Below are 21,448 nucleotides of genomic sequence, written 5' to 3'. Positions count from 1 at the left end.
TCCCCACTATGCTTTTAAGCTAACTGAAATGATTTTTACATAAGGTGTGAAGCCTTACCTGTTTGTACTGGTACAAGCATCAAGTGGACTTGTTGAAAGTCTACTCTCACTTACTGCAAGGCCTCTTCAGGCTAGGAGGCCCTGTATCTTCCCTTGGTCTAAATATCTTTCCCCTGTGCCAAACATACACAGTCTTAATATAACTACATACATCTTATTACCTGGTGTTGGTAAGTCCCCAAGAGTTTCTGAGCAATTTTGGGCCTTTACTCTTCCACACAAATTTTATTTATTTTTCTATTGTGTTTCTTCAGTTTTATTATAATTGAAAAATAAAACAGCAATATATTTAAAGTGTACAATATGATGGCTTGATAAACTATATATACACATACAGTGCAAAGAGATTCTGACCTTTGAGTTATTTGTTTAACACATCCATAACACACCTTGTGTTTTTCTTTCTTTTTCTTTTTTGGTGAGAACTCTGAAGTTCCACATTCTTAGAAAATTTCATTTATACAGTACAGTATTATCAGCTATAGTCATGCTGTACTTTAGATCACCAGAACATATTCCTCATATAACTCAAAGTTTGTACCCTTTACTTAAAATCTCTTCACTTCCCCAGCCCTCAGTCCCTGGCAACCACTTTTCTACTCTGTTTCTAAGAGTTCAGCTTTAGACTCCATATGTTATATCTCACTTAGTATAATGCCCCCCAGGTTCATCCACTTGTCCCAAACAGAAAGATTTCCTTTTTTTTTTATGACTGAATAATAGTCTGATGTTTATATACATCACATCTTTTTTATCTATTCACTCATAGATGGACACTTAGGTTGTTTCCTTACCTTGACTATTGTGAATAATGTTGCAGAGAAGATGGGAGGACAGATACTTCTTTGAGATACTGATTTTGTTTCCTTTGGACATACAGCCAAGAGTAGGATTCCTGGTTCATACTGTAGTCTTATTTTTAATTTCTTGAGGAACCTTCAGATTGCTTTCCACAGTGGCTATACCCATTATATTCACACCAAGAACATATAAGGGTTCTTTTTATTCCAAATCCATGCCAGCATTTATTATCTCTCATTTGATAACAGACACCCTAACAGAACTGAGGTGATATCTCATTGTGGTTTTGATTTGCATTTCCCTGATAACTAATCACATTGAGTATTTTTTCACATACATGTTAGCCATCTGCGTGTCCTTTTTGGAAAAATATCCATCCAGGTTCTTTGCCCATTTGAGTTATCTGCTTTTATTGCTCTTGAGTTGTATGAATTCCTTGTATATTTTGAATATTAATTCCTTATTGGGTATGTACACGGTTTGCAAATATTTCCTCCCATTAGTAGGTTGCCACTTCATTTTGCTGGTTTCCTTTGCTGGGTAGAAGCACTTTAATTTGATAGAGATCCACTGTTTATTTTTGCTTTGCTGTCTTTAAATCTGTTGCCAAATCAAAAAAATCATTGCCAAGATCACTGTCAAGGAGCTCGCCCCCTATGTTTTCTTTCAGAAAATGATTTCTTCTTTTATGGTTTCAAGTCTTCTGCTCAATTCTTATATCCATTTTGAGGTGATTTTTGTGCAGAGTAAAAGACAGGAGTGCAGTTTCATTATTTTGCATGTAGATGTTGTCTCAACACAATTTATAGAAGAAACTATCCTTTTCCCATTGTACATTCTTGGTTCCTTTGGTGAAAAGTGATTGGTTCTATACACATGGGTTTATTTCTGGGTTCTTGATTCTGTCCCACTGATCTATGTGTATGTTTTATACCAGTACCATAGTGTTTTGATTACTACAGCTTTGAAATATAGATTGAAATCCAGAATATGATGCTTCTTCTTTGTTCTTCTGTTATCTCTTTGGCATCTTCTGTGGTTCCATATGAATTTCAGAATTTCTTTTTCTATTTCTGTGAAAAAAGACCCTCCCTGGAATTTTAATAGAATTTGCATTGAATGTGTAGATTGCTTTGGGTAGTATGGACAACTTAACAATATTATTTCTCTAATTGATGAACACAGAATATTTTTCCATTTATTTGTGTCTCCTTCAATTTTTTCAACATTTATTTATAATTTTCAGTGAAAAGGCATTTCATCTCCTAGGTTAAATTTATTCCTAAATATTTTATTCTTTTTTGATACTATTGTACATGGGGTTCTTTACTTATTTTTATGATAGTTCTTTGTTGGTGTACAGAAATGCAACCAATTTTTGTACCTTGCAACCTTATGGAATTCACTTATTAGTTCTAAGAGATTTTGGTGGAGTCTTTGGGGTTTTCTATGGATGAAATCATGCCATGTGCAAACAGATAGTTTTACTTCTTCCTTTCCAATATGGATGCTTTTTATTTATTGTTCTTGCCTAATTATCTGGCTAGGACTTCACATACTATGTTGAGTAACAGTGGTAAGAGTGACATCCTTGCCTTGTTCCTGATCTTAGAGGAACAGTATTCAGCTTTCCACTGTTGACAGTGATATTTATTAGCTGTGGTTTGGCTTTTACTATGTTGATGTACATTCCTTCTATACCCAATTTGTTAAGAGTTTTTATTCTGAAAGGGTGTTGAACTTTGTCAAATGATATTTCTCCATCTACTGATATGATCATGATTTTATCCTTCATTTTGTTAATGTGATGTATCACATTTACTGATTTGTGTATGTTGAACCACCTTGAATCCCAGAAGTAAACCCACTTGATCATGGTGTCATGGTGTATGATCTTTATAATGCACTGTTGAATTCAGTTTGTTAATTGTTAATTTTAATTGAGAATTTTTGCATCTATGTTCTTCAGGGATATTGGCCTATAATTTTCATTTTTGTAGTGTCCTTGTCTGACTTTGGTATCAGGGTAATGCTGGTCTTGTAAAATGAGTTTGAAGCATTCCCCCCTCTTTTATTTTTCTGGAAAAATTTTCTGTAAAAGTTTGGTAGTTCACCAGTAAAGCTACCTGGTCCTGAAAGGCTGTTGGATCTTTGTTCAGAGGCGTCTGATTACTAAGTCAATCTCCTTACTAGCTTTTAGTCTGTTCAGATTATGTTTCTTCATGATTCAGTCTTGTTGGGTTGTGTGTTTCTAGGAATTTATCCATTTCTTCCAGATTGTTGAATATTTGCCTTGCATATAATTTTTCATGTATTTATGTGCATTCTTCTAAAAAGCTTAGGTTTAATTAATTCATACTTAAGATATTTATTAATATGGTTAGATTAACTTATGCCATTTTGCTATTTGTTTTCTATATATTTCATGTGTCTTTTGTTCACTGTTGCTTCTTTTACTGTTTTCTTCTGTGCTTCATAGCTATTTGTAGTGCAGGATACCAATTCTTCTTTGGATTTTTAACTAGTTTTTAAATTTATGTCTTTGTGGTTACTCTAGGAATTACAATATATATCAGAATTTACCACACTGTACTTCCTATTAATCTTAACTTAAAATTGACAAAATATAGAATTTAAGTTCCAAAATAGATCCATTTCATCCTCTATTCCTTTGTACAATTATCACATGTATGATATCTGTGTTAGAATTTGTTTTATTTTACCTTGTATAATTTAAAGAAGAGAAAATACACAGCCTTCTATATTTAGTATTTACTTCCATTTACTGCTACCATTTCATTTCTTCCTGTAGATTTATCATCTGTTGTCATTTCCTTTCAGCCTAAAGGGTTTCCTGTAGATTTCTTCTAAAGCAGCAAGGAATTCTCTGAGTCTTTATCTGTGAATATTTTTATATCACCTTTTGCAAGGATCATAGCTCTTGTTTTGTCTTGTTGAATGTCTGAAAATAGACTAATTTCATGTATTTTGTCCAGTTTTGTAACTGTTTATTGTGGGATGGCTAATCTTTTACCAGTTAGTCCATCTTGGCCAAAAGTTAAAGTCTTAAAGTGCTTTTACATTCTCAAACATGCATTCATCAAATATTAAGACTATAACATACACTTCTTTTTAATCTTAAGTTTGCAAGTATGGAGACAAGATTAAATTAATTATAAGTTTGTATAGCTATGCTGCAGGAAAGCTGAGATATAAAGGCAGACTGTTTCACTACAAATACTGTATTTACCGTAATTCTCTACCACACTTCAATAATTTTCATATATTTTTATTATAACTTTGGCCTTCTATATTCCTCTCCTCTCCTGACACTCTAACTTTAAATTATTTAAAATAATTTGCTCATTGAAAGTAATGAAATATTACAGAACAGATTTTATAATTCATGTCTTTTACTAAAAGACCAGATTTTGCTCACATTATTCTTAGTGAAGTTAATCATCTAACAGACACAATGCATTCCTGATAGAATGTAAGCTTAATGAAATTTTACTTCTCTGTGGTATACAAAACTCTCTGGGTCACAAGCACACAGTTTGAATAACTACCAACATTCTCATATTTCAAACTCCAGTAGATTCTAATATGCCTTCTCTACATATTCCTTCCTCATTTATTCTTCCTTCTGATTGTTTAGTACAACTTATTGGCTATAGCACATATTTAATACTTACTTTTATCCTTTGTATTAAATTATATGGTTTCAATTATAATTTTGTGTTCCAAGACATTATAGTATTGTGCTAAACAGCAAAGTAGATGACTTAAAAGGCAAGTGATTGAGAAATACACCTTCACATGCAAATTAATGTCTGATACAAAATGCTTACAGGATAAAGAATCAATAGAGGTAATTAAGTTAACTTAGGTAAAGGTAATTTTAGAATGTCTTCAAGTTTCTTAGTTTTGAATATCATGCTAATACTTTTACAAGAAGGTAGTTGGACTTTTAGAGAATACAAGTCAATTTAGTCAAGTCCCTGACAAACTCTTACACCAGTGAGTTGGTAAAACTAACAGACTGAGACAAAAATACTGACACGTATTCTGTGGCACTATTTTACAGAACCAAATGTATCCACAAGTCACCAAAGTATAGGTAGTTTCTAGCCTCCAGGAGAATGAATTAATGACGTGTTCAGTGGTTTTCCTGGAGCTACAGAAATGGGGTACGGAATTTACAATGCTTTGGTAATTTCATTCTCAGTTTGAAGAGCAACCATTCCTTATTATAATAATGGTTGACAAGCTAAAGACCAATGAATTTAAAAATGAATAGCCATTATTTTTTTAAACTATAACCTTTTTTAATGACAATATAGCTCTTTAATACATTTATATTTCTGTGATGGACCATAATAGTTTTAAAACCTCAAATATGATAGCCTTCTTATCTCTTGTTCTTCCTTCATCAGGTTCTTACCAATATCTGACTTTTCTTATACAATCGATGTCAGACTCACTGTCAGTCTTATCATTCCCACACCCATTTGCTGTCATGAAGTGATCTTCTCCTTTGAAACTCTCTAGGAAGTCTATATACTTTGTCTTTTAGAATATTTAACTTTGCAATAATCTTTCCTATTCATGATTTTATTCAAGATCTAGTTCAAGAATTTTTCCCTGACTAATTATTTTCTATAAATATATTTCCCTCTACACTTATATGTGAAACATAAATTCTTTTATTGGCTGGGTAAACCTATGTAAATTTATATATTTTGGCAGAACTTCAGTTGCCTAATTTATAAAGTGAGGACATATGTACTTCATTTGGGAGTTGCAAGAATCATTTTCATCATCTGTATTAATGTCCATGATAGTTTTTATAAACTTTCAAAATGTTAAAATGAATAATTATATCAATGCAAAAAGCCCCACTACACATTCTAAAGAAATTATTTTTAGTGCATAAACTCACATGTACTATGGAAACAAATGCTTGTGACACATCATTTTCTTCTACAATATAGTTGAAAGCTCGCCAAAGGGCAACTCCAGCATCGTGGGCTCCATCCACTTCATCATCTGTGTTAAGGATGAACACAAAACCAATTCTGGAAAAAGAAGATGAATAATGAATGCCACAACTGAACTTCAACAATCCATGGCTTTAAAATATTATTAGACGTTAACATCTTAATGGAGGGAATCAGTTAGATTGGGGAAAGGGATATTCCTTGAAAACATTTGCTTTGTAATGTCTATTCACCCAAGTCTGCACATCTACTGCCTTCCTCCAAAATGTCAAACTCTCTCTGGTGGTGACATTATTAAATCACCATGTTTTTCCACAGGGGAAAAAAAGGGAAAGTGTACTCTTAATATAACCACTGGGAAATAGATCCATCTTTATCCAGAGCAATGAGATCATTCTCCCAGGATGATCAATATAGTTATTGATATGGTTGGATTAAGTTGTGCCGTTTTGCTATTTTTTGTCTATATATTTCAGGTGTCTTGGTAAACAAAGATTAGCAAGCAGCTTTGAGTCCATCATAAAGGTCCGGGATACTTCACAACAGACAACCATGTTGTGCCAGCACAAGAGAAGCCAGTGCTTTCACTTCCACATTAACACTCAATAATATAACATGAACAACGTTAGATTTCCTTCAGCTGATGGTTTAATGTTTTATATTGACAGTTACCTAAGAGGAATCCGATGAGAATAGAAAAGCCCAGCAAGTTCTATAAAATCCAAGGTATATTCTTGAGCTGGATCAATAAACAAAACCTAAAAAAAGAAAGAAGATAGTCTATATTTACTATTTCATTTTAACACCTTAGATTTAATGAAATTCAAGTTCAGTCTAATTTCTGTGGCTAAAAGCATGACATTCAAAGTATAATGTTTTTTTTAGAAATTTCTAGCAATTCTAAAGAATTTTGAGGAACATATATAAGAACAGTCTGTGAAAGATTTCCAAAAGCTACACATCCAAATAGAACAATACATGGAATTCAGCAGATGACTCTTCCTTTTTTTAAATCATGGTACAAAGTAAATATTTTTTTATGAGAAGTGAAATACCTTATTCTAAATGCTCACCGGATTTTCTGTGATAAATTTTTTAAAAAAGTAAATAGAAATTGAATTTTGACCAAAAAAAAAAGGCATTAGCATAACTGCTCACTCTAGGATGCTATAGGAAATAAGATATTCACTTCTTAAGAGAATAAAAATAAAGCCCTAGGTGTTTTCTCTACATTTAAAAGTTCTATAAGGTTGTTTAATGTTGTAATAATGAACATACATATATAGATGATAAAGTAGTATTTATGTATTTTTCCCTGAAATGCACTAAACTTCAATCACTAGTTCTTTATAATATAGATGGAAGAAAAGTTCACTCAAAAATTACTCTTAGAAAATATAAAAGTAATCATCAACTAATATCAGTAATAGAAAAGTACTTGGAGGACTAAAATACAAGAAGCAGATTATGTGACATTGCTAGCTTTTGATACCTAGTTAGCTATGCCACCTCAAGTTTGTTCCATTTGGCAATTATGTCCTTCCTTATTACTCAAATGCCTATTTACATAGAGCAGGGTAATCCAAAAAGAATGCTAATATCTTTATGAAAGGTGTATTCAAAATGTCAAAATACAAAACTCACCAAATTATGAAAATTACGCCTTATGGAAGGTATATTTCCAGGCAATACTGGTTTCAGAAGTTCTTGGCAACTTGCAGGCCATGTAACATATAAATTGTCCCTTTCTAGGTCATTAATCCACTAGAAAAAAAAATCCAGAAATCTGTGAAAGATATCTCAAGATAATACTTAAATTATTTCAAGGCCAGATTTCACTCTATCAAATGACAAGTGAAAATATATTCAGGATTTTCTATATTTCTGATTAAATACAGGAGACAAGTTGAATATTCTTTAAATCAAGGAACACACTATATATATAACAATTTTTTATTACTATGGCTTTTACATTAAGCTTTCCCCCAAAAACAATTGATTCCTTTTACTCATGCCTGTTTACTCATATTAAAAAATATTGTATAAAAATTATTCTCCATAGACCACTTAAGAGAGAGAAGCATCTATCTTAATTATCAGCAGTATAGAAGGCAATGAGGTCCTCCACCTGCCCTCAGAAATTTAAAGACTTGAACATAAGGCAAATAAAATGCCTTATAAAAGTTAAATTATAAAACCAACACCTTGGACATCCAGTTCTAATCAAGACGAAATACTCTGTATTAGAGTAATCCTCCTGTCTGAAACAATGAAGAAAACTGGAGAAAGAATATGAACCCTTGTGTAGAGGTAGGAGGTAGGGGTCAACCAACAGTTACGAGTTGAGGAGTTACAATCCCTGAAAGCTGGAGGCATGACGAGCAAGCCCACATTCACCTCCTACTCTGTCCCTGGAAGCATTTTCCAAACTGCAGGTGGGAGAAACAGAATTCACACAGAAAGTTAACAGTCATACTGGGCTAGAAAGATAGAAGTCAAAGTTAGAGCTCCCAAACCGGTGGGATTTGAGGCAGGCAGATGCAGGAGAGGAAGAAAATGCAAGAAACCAAAGCATTTCCATATACATTCTTCTCATTTACTGCGTATGAACCTGCACATACAGATGGAAACACTTCTCCCAATTCCCGCCAAGTCAGCAGAAAACAGAAACTGGGAGGCTGAAGCTGCAGCCACACGTAGTACTGAGGAGACTGAGGCTGCAGTTCAAGGTGGAAGGACTTTGCTAAATACTGTGCTTTCATTGGAGACCTGGTAGGGCCAGACCCTTGGAGTAAGACACAAAATAGAAGAACTCTCACAACAGCCTAGAAACAAGTCTCATCAGAATCAGGTAAGCATATGGTACTTGAATTGTCAAAGCAAACCTTACCACTCTTTGCTTCCATACCTTTTCATTGGCAATGTATGGCTCTTATCAAACACTCATGCAAAAAGGGAAGGATCAAATATCAAAACACAAGAGAAAAAACAGACAACAGAAAGGGATTCATGAAAGGACTTTAAAATAACTGCATTAACCTATTTCTTGTAAAAGAAGAAAAACAGAGGGAAAGATGGAAATTTTTTTAACAGAGAACTAAAATCTATTAACAAATGAATCAAGGGGATATTCTAGAATTTAGAAACAGTGTCTGTAAGTAAGAACTGTTAAGAACTTATTAGGTGGGTTTAATTGCAGATTGGATGTAATTAAACTGATGACCTGTAAACAGAATGTGTATTAACTAAAATATACAGAGAAAAACTAACACAAAATCATTAAGTGTAAGAGAGACGAGCAGCATAGGCAAAAAGTCTAAGACGTGCAGCTGAAAATCCTAGAGGGGAGAGGAGAGAGATCATCTAGACAGGAGTGCCTGGAGGGCTTGACTAAGTCAGAGGAAGGGCATTAGAAAGAAGACAGAATTAAGGGACACTCACAAAGAGGGATGAGCAAGAGGGAGGAATCTCGGGTAATTCAGGGCTTTCAGAAAGGAACACTGTATCGACACTAAGCTATTAGGCTCTATGAGAAGTCAACTTTTCCAGGAAACAGCATTAAGAAAGCAGAGAGGGAATTAACTTAGTTTTAGACACACTTAAGCTATCCATAAGGCACCTGAGGAGAGAGAACAGCTGACTACTGCAACAATTTCTACTTTAGTGATTAACAAGTATGATGGGAATCTGGGATTAAATGCTTTATCTCTACTAACTTGTCCCAGGCATACCGAGACAGAATTTTGGTCTCCCTGGAAAAGTCAGTAGTAGCGTATCTGGTTTATGTTTCTGAGGTAATTCTTGTCAAGATATAAAGCAATGGGAACAATGCTAAGGATCCTCACTGTATGTGAGGAATCCCTGTGAACTGGCACTCCCGCTCAGTCAGCAGTGCCTAAATTAGTTAACTGTTCTATGGGAATCCTAAGCCCGAAAGGAAGGCACCAAGTGGAGGATGTGAATATGGGATGCTGTTGGTGGTCAGCTGTATTTCTTATTTTATGTGAGAAACTGGCTTATGCTTTCTGTATCAGTCCGACTGAACTTGACTAATGGGTGGAGGTGGAATCACTTTTAATGAGGATCAAAACAGCTGGAGGTGTTTATTTAAAATGCAGATTCCTTGGCCCCACTTCAGACCTTCTAAATCAGAATCTCAAGATCGGCCCTGGGAATCTCCACTGAAAGCAAGCACTCTAGGTGATGCTTATCACAAATACTGGTTAGAAAACTATAGCAGTGGCTTAAATTACAGCATGGGTGTTGGATAAACTAACTGTGGTGACATTCTGATCCATTTGGGAGAATTACTGAGACAACACTGAAAATCACTCTGAATAGGCTCAGAAAGACTGACCTGCCTATTTCTTTACTATCACGTCAATACACAGAAGCAGCAACAGTAGCTGGAAGAGTGGCCTCAGACAGCTGCATGCAGAACCGGCACTGACCTACGTCCATAGTTCTGATGGTTGTTAACTCCGGCCTTTATGTCTACTAGGCTGCCAAGAAATTGAATAAAAGATACTGAATACAAGATGTCATCTATAAATCAGAACCTATAAGACAATATCTTCAATGTCCAAGGACCTATACAGGCCAACAAATGAATATAAGATGGGTCTCTCTTTCTGAGAGAAGCAAAGAACTTAAAAAATAATATAATTCATTTCTTTTGGGTTTTCTTTATGAGTGACATCAACTACAATTTTTTTGAGTAAGGAATTCCAAAACTATGCCCTTACATAAAAGGAACAAAAAATGGAAAATCTATGGGAATCAACATTTTAAGAACTATGAAAACTAACCAAAAGCATTCAGCAACCCAGGAGTGCTGAAAATTTGTTCAATGAAAATGGCTGAATCTCAGCAAAAACAGTAACATATGTGCTGTCATAAATTTCCCTAGTCCCATTTCCTGCTCCCAAGCTTATTGGTAACCTTAAAAATGACAGCTCACATTCCAATATTAACATTGGAGGGTGTAGAATGGCCCTCATTTGAAAGCGTTATAATTTTTTTGTTTGAACTGCCTTGTGACTCCCCAGAAAACTCACTGAAAAGGTTTATCTTTATCCTGCCTAATTCACAACTTGCCTGGTGTCAAAGCAGCTGCCTCAATTTGTGGAAAACATTTACAGGCAAATGTTTTAGTCAGTCCTGCCAGAGGCAATAAAAACAGTTGGGACAAACAACAGAGTAAGCAAAAACCTGTAAGGAAAGGGAGAGGAATGAGAAGTTTTGGGAAATAGGGCTTTGAGAAGTTCTGACATATTCCTAGGAATCTAAAAGGCCATGTACACACCCAGAGATATGCAGATGCTCAGGAAAAATCCTGAGAAGGCCCTCAGTTCTCACCTCTGGTTGACTCCCATGCTCTATGCAAGCGAGATGAAGGTTAAGGCCTGGCTGAGTGTCCAGCATGTCCTGATTCCCCCCCTCCACTGGCCATACACCCAGAGTCCCTCTGCAAAGAACGGGAGTTTTTTGGTTCCAAGCATTTAAGTAAATCTCTGTCCAATATTTAGTAGATGACTATGCCAACATAACAAAGACTTCTATGGCCACACATGAAAAATAATAAAGAGAATTAGTTCAGAAAACTCACTAGACAAGTAACAAAAAGAGCAGCAAACAGCAACATTAGCAGACTTTGGGGCGCTGAAATCTGATGTCCAGAGCACCATATTACAATATTCAAAACGTCTAGCTTTCAACAGAAAATGAAGAGGCACAGAGAAATCCTAAAATACTTAGAGATAAACTTGACAAGTATAAGACTTGTACACTGAAAACTACAAAACATTGCTGAAAGAATTAAAGACCTAAAAAATGGGAAGACATCCCATGTTCATGGATCAGAAGACTTAACATTTTTAAACAGCAATATTCCTTAAACTGACCTACAGATTCAATTAAATCTCAATAAAAATTCCAACTCCCCTTTTTCCAGAAATGGAGAAGCTGATCTTATAATTCATAATGAAAGGCAAGGGTCCCAGGATTGCTAAGGCAATCCTGAAAAAGAAGGAAGTTCGAAGACTCACAATTTCCCATTTTGAAACTTGCTATAAAACTATGGTAATCAAACAGGGTGGTACTGGCCTAAGGGTAAGATGCAGATTAGTGGAACTGAATTTAGAAGAGAAACTTGCCTTCATGGCTTGGATAGCAAGCTAAAGTCTTAACTTGGATAAAGAACTCATATCCTCTGCCTGTGTCTACTGGTGCTTTTTAAAAACCATCCACTGTTATCTTGGTGACAATGAAAAATAATTAGAATTGTTTTTATATAAGGACAAATGGCTAGGGTGACTTGGGAACACTGAAGAGGAGGAAATGAAAGAAAATGATCAGAAGCACCCCAGGAATGTGGCTACATCTCAATACCACAGGATAGAAAAGAGTAGCAGCTGGAGGCAGGGCTAGTTTGGTAGAACAGGGCCAAAGTCCCTTTTCTGTAGGTGGTCTTGCTTGAAAAGGAATCACAATCCAAAGTAGTCAAACATACAATTCTATGTTTGTTTGTATTGTTGTCTAACAAAATGCTAGCAATACCTGAGGAATTGTAGCAAGCATGGAAAAAGGGTACAACTAGCCTAGATAAATTTAAATTGTGACTTCTGATGTCTGAGAGAGAAACCTCGAACGATAAACCAGGGATGGGAGAATACTCAATGACCCTCTTGAGTTCTTACTTAACTGTCAATCAGCAATTTTTAAGAAATATGCTGCTAAGGTTTGTTTGGGGAGGGTATAAACAGAGGTCAGAAGTGATGTAACTCGGTGACTCAGCTTTCTCTTTAAGACAAAAATGAAATGGGGAGACAGATCCAGAGTTGGGGGGCAGGATTAAAAGCAAAGTATGGCTTTCTTTAATGGGTAACAGTTTTGATGGGAAGGTACTCAACAGGTTTTCTGAGGACTTGCTATATGATAGGACCTGGGGTATGTGGAGGACATTTAACAAAGTCCTGCTTTTTGTGGAACTTACATTCCACTGGAAGAAGATAATAACAAATACACACATATAGTGGGTGGTAGCAAATGCTATGACACAAATATAAAGCTTGTGTGTGAATTAATTTTGCTGCTTTAACAGAACAAGGTGAAAAGAGTTCTGAGATCTCAGAGCTCTGCATTTTGTGCCAGTTAATTTTTTTTAAAGGTATCTATAAAATAAAACCTCAGAAATAATTTTCTACTCAGTGCAGGCTCTTCCCAAGTGGAAAATAAAAGCATTTAACTGAGACATGAAGCTTCCCTTAATAGTATACAAAAAAGACATTTTGAAAAAAATTCAACTGTTATTTAGCTTTCACAAATAAAATTCTGACACCTTCTACAACATGGATGAAGTCCGAAAACATTATGCCTAGTGAAATAAGCCAGGCATGAAGGGACACATATTGTGTGACTCCACTTACATGAAATACTTAGAATAGGCAAATTCACAGAGGCTTTACCAGGTAAAGTAGAAAAGACGTTACCTGGGCCATTGGGGGAAAAGGGCACGAGGAGCAGTGTGTAATGGGTATGCAAAGTTTCTGCTTGGAATGATGAAAAAGTCCTGGAAATGGGTAAAAGTGGTAGTTGTACAACATTGTGAATGTACTTAATGCCACTGACTTACACACTTAAAATTGTTGAGAGCATATTTTATGTTATGCATATTTTACCTCAATAGAGAATTATTTGTGACACTTTCAGGTAGAAGTTCCTTGGAAGAGAATGCCTCCTGAAGGTGGCCAGGAAGTGGGCAAGAGGATAGGAGACTTCAGCCCAAGGAAATGTGACTCTTTGGGGTGTGGGCACAGCGGGAACAGCACTGTCAGCTCCTCCTAATACAAGAGACTGTCTACCACTAACCTCAGAGGACCAGGGTGTTATTTAATCAATGGAGCTGCTAAAGTTCTTTACAGATCCATTTCTTATGTCCAGAATAGCCTTGAAAATTACTTTCCTAATTTTCTCAGTGTGATTCACACTCCCAGCATCCTATAAACGCTAAAAAAACTATAAATGCTTAATAGAAATGGCACAAAGTATTAAGATTACCAACATGGTTATTCCTTTTTCCAATAGAACATTTTTAGAAAAGACATCTATTACTGAGCTTCTAGATACCCAAGTAAAGTAACATCTAGCCAGTGAGAGAACACAGTCTAAAAAGTAGTGAAAAAAAAAAGGGTAACAATAAACATTCATAACAAGTCACTTAGTTCTAGAAAATATGTGTGGTTACTAATTTATAATTGTGGTGGTTTTTCCTGAGTCTGAAGTCTTTGATGTTCAGGGAGTGCGGCAGGTCTTTGGTGCTGCTATCACTCCATGGTTCTTAGATGGTGGGACTACATTTCTAAGTGGGAAGGCAGCTCTACTAGGACAAAAGTAACTAAAAACTGAGCTACTTCAGAGGCAATCCCTTACATTTTTATATTTTGTATGAAACAGTCAGATATTCAGAGAGGTTATATTATTTTCCCTGATCATATGTACCTATTGTTAAAAATTTGAAATTTACAGAAAAGCATAAAGAAAAACCCAACTATCTATTAAACCCTATCACCTATTAATAACTTAACATTTTGATATATTTCCTTCTGATTCTCTATCTTTTCATGATATAAGTCTATATCTTTTAGTTAACATGAGACATACTATTGCTCCTGGTTACTAAAACATTTATAAACATAATTTTAATGTCTGAATAATATTAGATTGTGTGGATATACAATTTATGACATTCCTGTTATATACTTAAGTCATTTCTATTTTGTTTTAAAAATATGCAGTGGTGATCATGTCTTTGGGTGAAATTACTAGAACGATGTGTATGAACATTGTAAGGTAACTACAAATGTTACTTTTTAAAAGGCTATGCCAATGAACACTCTCTCTGAATCATTTTACTTTTCTTTTATATTTTCTCAGTTAAAGTACAGTTTTAAATATTAATTATTAGGATTATTTTATGGTATAATAGTTATTAAGATATTGTCAAGGTATTTAAATTTTTGTATTATTATGAATAAATCTTTGTCTTCCAAATTGTTTTTGGAAAAAAGCTTTTGATTTGTTTTCTGTCACTTCAAAACCATTTTGCTAGTCTCTTATTAATTATAATGCCTTTCCTTAGCTAGTTTTAGTTACAATGTCTATGTCGTATGATAGTCTTATTTTTTCAGTTCTCATGTTCTACTTTTAAGGTTACATTAATATGAGTATTATTATTATTATTATTATAAATGTTATATAACAATGTGGACATACTTATATTGATTATGTCATAATTGGGATGTTCCCAGAGTGTCATTGTTAAAAAGTATGTTTTATATTGGTTTGAGATTAATATTTATGTACTCATTCAAGGAATATTTGTATTTATTGAGTACCTACTAAAACCAGGGATACAAGGGTGACAGAAAAAAAATGGATAAAATTCCTACTTTCGGAAAGTTTGCAGAGTCTAAAGACATCAGAGCATCACTGGATAATCAAAAATTACACCTTTGTGTGTGAAAGGATTAACTCAGCAGGCCTGGGTTGCTTATTCCTTGCACACTCCCAAGAAGGACCTGCTTTCCTGACACAGGTTTTCTAGGTTGGCTTCCTGGAATCGAGTTCTTGACAATGTTCTGACTGATGGTTTCTTTTTGCGTAGGGCCTTGCAGCATGCTGAGCAATCTATACAGAGAGTGCATACAAATAATATGATTTATGATGAATACCTGCTTTTCCTCCAAGGGTATGAAGTTCAGTGACTGACATCAGTCACTTAGCCATATGACAGACCCTTTTATTTTACTTGCATATATGATATACCCTTTAAAACTCTGAAATTTCAGGCTCACGAAAGTTTCTCTAGTAGGTAGCACTTTGCACACAGCTTCACACCTCACGTTAAGCACATCCTGTATAACTCCACTAGGAGCAGATTCTTGGAAGCTTGCACCTGGCTGCCTCTGGATTTCACCCCAGACGCTGTCTCCCGAGGCTGTTGTTTCGTGTTCGTTCGTTTACTCTAATAAATCCAAACCAAGGTAGAACAGCTTCTAGGCCCTGGGAGTCCTTTCAGCAAGTCCCTGAACCTGAAGGTGATCCTGGGGACTCCCTGATGTATGTGTACATGGAAAACACTCCTCTAATCTGGAGAGCTAAGGAAAGCTTCTTTCAGGAATTGTTTGGGAGTTGAAATATGAAAAAAGAGTAGGAGTTACTTGAATGGAGTAGGAATCAGCTGGATGTCCAAGCACGAGACAGGGACAGCAAAGAGAACACTTCACAGTCTAAGAAATGAAAGGAAGAAGTAGGCCACGCGGAGGGCTGTTCTGTGCTTTAAGGAAGGGAGGAGGCTGCGATCAGATTTCAGAAAACTCTCTCAGGCTTTAATACACAGACCAGAATGTTTGGAGGCCTCGGAAAATTGTCCAGGCAAGATTTTTATGACATTAAGGTGGTCTTACATTCCCCAGATTTTTATCAATTTGGTGTTTTGTTTTTGCTGTTGTTCATGTGGTTATTTTGTTGTTCTTGTTTATTTTGTTATTAACTTTAAAGATGAAAAGGATACTGAGTGAGAGGCAGTGGGTGTTCTTGTGAGCAAATACAGAGAATCTGAGGAAGGGGAAGGAAAAGGCTAGAATGCGGGATGCCTCTCTACTTCTTTTCTCCTGAGTTCTCCTGCAACAACCTCTTCCGAAATGCTTGTATTTACTATAAGGTTGCCAATATTTGGTGTTAAGTCTTAAATCTACTAATGGTTTGAATACAAGGAATTACATGAACACTTACCACTATAGAAGGATGCCTAATATCTAAGGCATAGGTATCGTCCCAATCGTGTGGATTTAATTTTAAAAATTTGCTCCTATCTTCTCTGTTGATCCCAAGACTGCGAAAGCCATTCATAATTTGTCCTTCTAGTTTCAGCATGTCCAAAATACTTTGTTTAAAGAAAAGAAATAAATTTTATCTTTATTTTCCATAATTTAAAAAAATCCTTTAAAATTTATAGCTTTCTCAAAGCATTAGAAACAAGTTTCAATGCTATTTTTATTAGTAGCAGGAAAATACAAATAAGACAAGGAGTGTTTCTAATTAGTAATCCAGGGTAACCTTCCACTGAGGTTTTTTCCTAAAGTAGTAACAAAATCTTATTATTTAAAACATAAGACAACAAGGTATATTTATTATATTCCTATGAAAGAAGAGAGGATATGCTTACCCCTGAGCAAGCTAAATGAAGGGGAAAATATACTATGTTGCTATTTTGATAAATCTACTACCAAAACAAGGTAAGATCAAATATGACCTAAAATGTACAATTTTAGAGCAAAGAAAACACCATTAAAGCATGAAAGTTCACATCTGTTTAGAATATATATTTAAATTTTTAGTTACATATATAATAATTTGACAGCTCTTAAACATGTTAGAAATTATTACTCCTAAAATAACATCAGCAATAAATAGCTATTGACAAAAATAATGGCCCATTACTATCTTTATACTATATATCAAGCTCATCCTGCATGCCAGGTAAGTGCCAAGTGCTTTTCAAACAGAGCTCCTCTGAGTTTCACAACACCTCAGGATGTCCCAAATGATGCGGCTGAACTCAGAGAGGTGAGGGCTCCAGCCCAGGTACTCAGCCAGCTAGAGGCCAGTAGAGCTGAGATGTGAATGCTACCGGAATGCAGCGCTTCGATGTATCTGTAAGGATAAGGCTTTACTGACTGTGGCAAAGTTTGTTGAAAGCTGGTTTTTGTTTTTATTTTTAAAGTTTTCCAGCTGGCCTGAATGACTCAAGTGCTGCATGTCTGTATCCCAGGTGGTTCCGACCACTGTTTTCCAAAGCAGAATTTTTATACCCTGCAAATGTATCAGGAGATGAGTGTGATAAAAAGAACACTAGCTGAAATATATAAATCACCAATCTAATAAAATTTAGCTGGGCTGTAACACTACTTCATGTGTGGTTTCTTGAAGTTCTTCACCCTTTTAGTCTAAATTTTCTCATTTGTAAAATGAATTCTGGATTGCATTGTCAATGTTCTATTTCAAAATTTTTATGATGCTTACTGATCATACACTTTTTTGTGTGATAGAATTTTAATACTCCCCATTGCTTTTGTAACTACTATCTTTGTTATCTCAACCTAGTTGACACGGAAACCATCAGGAGAAAAACTAGATAAGAGTTACATGGTATATGGGAAAGGGTGTGAGATTTCAAACCCTGATTCGATTTGCTGACTGTATCCCTATCTTTGTGTGAGATCTCTCTGTGTCTTTGTTTCCCCATCTATAAAAAAGAGAATAGTAATAATCACTTTATAGATACTAGGATTAAATTAATTTACTACTGGGCACACAGTTGCCCTCAGCAAGCATTAGCTTTTCCCTTGCTCTTCCCAAATATTGACTTTTGCATACTGATTCCTCTATCTCTGGATATATAAATAAGTGAAATAGTTTCCCATGTTTCTCTTTTAAATAGTCACTATCTTTAGATATGCTTAGAATCACTGGCTTCTCCTGCCCTTGAAATAAAAGGTCAAAATCCAAAACCCGACTACACAATCTGACTGCTGCCTACGTGCGTGAACTTGGCTTCTCACAGCTCCTCCTCACTCCAGTCTGGCCATACTAGACTTTACTTTCTCAAATATGCCATGCTGGCAGAAACTCCACTCAACTTCACCTGAATCATCCTTAAGCCTTAGCTTGAATATTGCTTTCTTGAAGAAATCAGATATCTACTTGTCTCCATGTTCCATGAAGAACAGTTTAAATCTTTGGAGTTTTAAATTCCCAAAGCACTCTGCTTTACCTTTCATAAACCTTACCAAACTGTAGTTATGTGATTCATGTCAGTTACCCATTAGACATACCATTTCACTCAGGTGAGACTTGTTACTGTTTCATCCACCACTGCACCCCCAATGTTGCGTGGTTTCCGTAGCATAGTAGTCCCTCAGATGTTCACTGAATTTTAATACTGAATTGATTTTGTAATATTGAATTTTAATATTGCTTGCATTATGAAAACATATTTATCAAGAACCTGAAAGAATTCTGAGCCAGATTATGTCATTAAAATACAGAAAAAACTAAACAAGTGGGGAAATCAAGACACCTTTACTTCTTCCTTCCTGGTAGGTAGACAGTAGTGACAGTCCTCCAGCAGGAAAAGGTTGGCTGTCAAAATGGGTAATATCCACTTTGTTCCAGTGTCTGTCTGGTCAAGTCTGGGGCCGAGGTGAACTTAGAGACAAAGATGTGTGCATGGCTCTGAGGGAGATATTGAAGATGCCAAATTTACTCTGTCCTCCCTGCTTTTCTCTCTGGTCACTGCCACAGCCTCCTCCTGCCTAGGCCTCCCTGGGAGTGCGAGCTGGGCTTGGGCACACCCCAGACGGAGCCAATGCTGATCGGACCCACGGAGGCTTTGGCTCCTCCCACTACCTCCAAGATCAGAGGGAGAAGGGCAGGGCCATGAGCACGTTATCACTTCTCCTCAACCCCAAAATGCATTGAGAAATGGAAGATAGGAACGAAGTGCAAAATAATTACCCACCCTGGTTTTTCCCCAGAAAGACAATTCTGAAGTACCAGTTGCACAGGACCTCTCTCTAGATCCAGGATACGACTTTTGCAATATATGGCGTTTTGCTTCCTCTCCTCTTTCCTTACTCATTTTCTCCCATTCATCAACCTCTTCATACTAATTCTATTCTATATGTTCTGATCTTTTTCTGAAAACTTCTTTATTTTGTGCTTACAACGTTAGATGATATAAATATGCTCCCATATTTTCCTTTCCTTTTTTAAGGGCACTGTAGTGACGACAACTGGTGATCACACCAATGAAGAACAAAATTGTATCATATATCCTACAGATCACTAATTACCAGGCAGAGGAGCTCTATTTCTTGAATAACCTACAGCCTTTCTAAATTACTGGGCAAAGTGCTCTTGCTACCAAAATCTCCCCAAATCCTGACACAGAAAACTTTCCAAAATCTACCTACCATTTCACTCCCTCCTTTGAACCTGTTTTCGCTGTTCCTGGTGCAGATGTAATTCTTGTTCCTCTGAAGTGCAGGCCAGGAGCCAACAACTTCCCTACTCTTCCTATGTGTCAGATTTATCCTGTGTATCTTGGGTTATTTTCCCAATACTAGGTCCAAGGATTCAACTAAATAAAGAGAAAAGCTCCGTTTGAACTACTCTACTTCTTAGACTTTCCTGTATTTTCCTAAGTATCTCCAAACTGTTAAGAAAAATAAAATAAACATTTAAGTTCAATAAAAGTATATTCAACTGAATAAAAACTGAATTTCTGAACCAAGATATTGTGTTTACTAAATTCCTCTTATTTTAAATATTAATTTTTAAGGTAGTTTTATGTTTTTCTCTAAAAGTAAAATAAATCCAGTTTGAATTCTCCTCTGTTTGGCCCCTGACTTTAATTTATGGGCAAACACCATGATAAATAAAAGACTCTGGGATAGTACAGGTCTAAGATTCAGAAACATTAATTTTTTTCACCTGAACAAACGTCTCCCAAGTCTCTCCCAGGTGACATCCTAAGACACTTAGAAGTATTTTATCAAAATAATGAGTTATTTTGCACAATCAAAAACATGCATTTGGCTTTACCTTTAAAGTGGTTATTTGCATTTTGACAACTACTAAATTCAGGATAATATTTACCTTTATATAAACCATAGTTTGTATCAATAATTCAATACTTACCTAAAAGGATCATAAGCATCCTTATCAACATGAAGTCCATTTATATACAGACGAGCATCACCTGGCTGAATGTCATATCTATTATGAAGATCCTTGAAATAGAGCAGAGTAATATAGTTAACTAAGTTATATAACAAGAGCGATCTATGTCAGGAGTTGGCAAGCTTAGAGTAAATAGTTAAGGTTTTGCTGGTCACATCATCTCTTTTGTAACCACTCAGTTCTGCCCTTGAGGCACAAAAGTAGCCATAGACAATACATAAACAAATGGGCAAGACTATGTTCCAGTAAAACTTTTATTTGTAAAAACAGGCAGCAGCCAGTTTGGCTTATAGGTGAGTACTAATTTGCGCATCCCTGATCTAAGTGATGGGAATCTTGTGATAGGTCAGAGACACAAATATCTGAATATGTTGTTTTTACAATAAATGCTATTAAAGTTCTAATGCTACAGAGATGACTTAACCTACTACATTTTATATTGTGTGTGTGTATATGTATGCACATACACTCAGAATTTGATAGTTGCCACATTCCTATTCTTTGATATTCCAGGACTCAAAACTTTGGTGTATGTGTAAATATTTGTAGATCATTCTAACTTCATAAAACAGTGTTTGAACATTCATTGTCTTTTCATTCAGTAAATATTTCCTGAGTGCCTGCTATGTGCTAGAAATGATTCTGGGCACCAGAGCAATTAATAAAAGTAAAAAAGGTAATGTCCTTGCCAGTAGTGAATAGTTATTAAGATCATGGTGTGGGAGTCAGATCTACTTTCAATCTTATCTTGCTACCTACAAGTGGTAAGATTTGAACATATT

The 21,448-nt window shown here is 35.5% G+C and overlaps 1 protein-coding gene across 2 annotated transcripts in view; it reads right to left on the bottom strand.

Annotated features, from left to right (window-relative positions):
• Nucleotides 1–21,448, bottom strand: part of UGGT2 (UDP-glucose glycoprotein glucosyltransferase 2) — a 178,919-nt gene that overhangs the window by 110,225 nt on the left and 47,246 nt on the right. For both annotated transcript variants that reach the window (XM_073212435.1, XM_037024986.2), the window contains exons 11-15: nucleotides 20,625–20,716; nucleotides 16,656–16,806; nucleotides 7,506–7,625; nucleotides 6,534–6,619; nucleotides 5,804–5,939 (exon numbers count right to left, since the gene is read on the bottom strand). In XM_073212435.1, the coding sequence (XP_073068536.1) occupies nucleotides 5,804–5,939; nucleotides 6,534–6,619; nucleotides 7,506–7,625; nucleotides 16,656–16,806; nucleotides 20,625–20,716 (585 nt within the window). The remainder of the gene's footprint in view (nucleotides 1–5,803; nucleotides 5,940–6,533; nucleotides 6,620–7,505; nucleotides 7,626–16,655; nucleotides 16,807–20,624; nucleotides 20,717–21,448) is intronic.

Source organism: Manis javanica, chromosome 9, assembly GCF_040802235.1.
Source record: "Manis javanica isolate MJ-LG chromosome 9, MJ_LKY, whole genome shotgun sequence".
NCBI lineage: Eukaryota > Metazoa > Chordata > Mammalia > Pholidota > Manidae > Manis > Manis javanica.
Note: the sequence above shows the minus strand (reverse complement) of the source record. Positions and strands in the feature narration are given on the sequence as shown.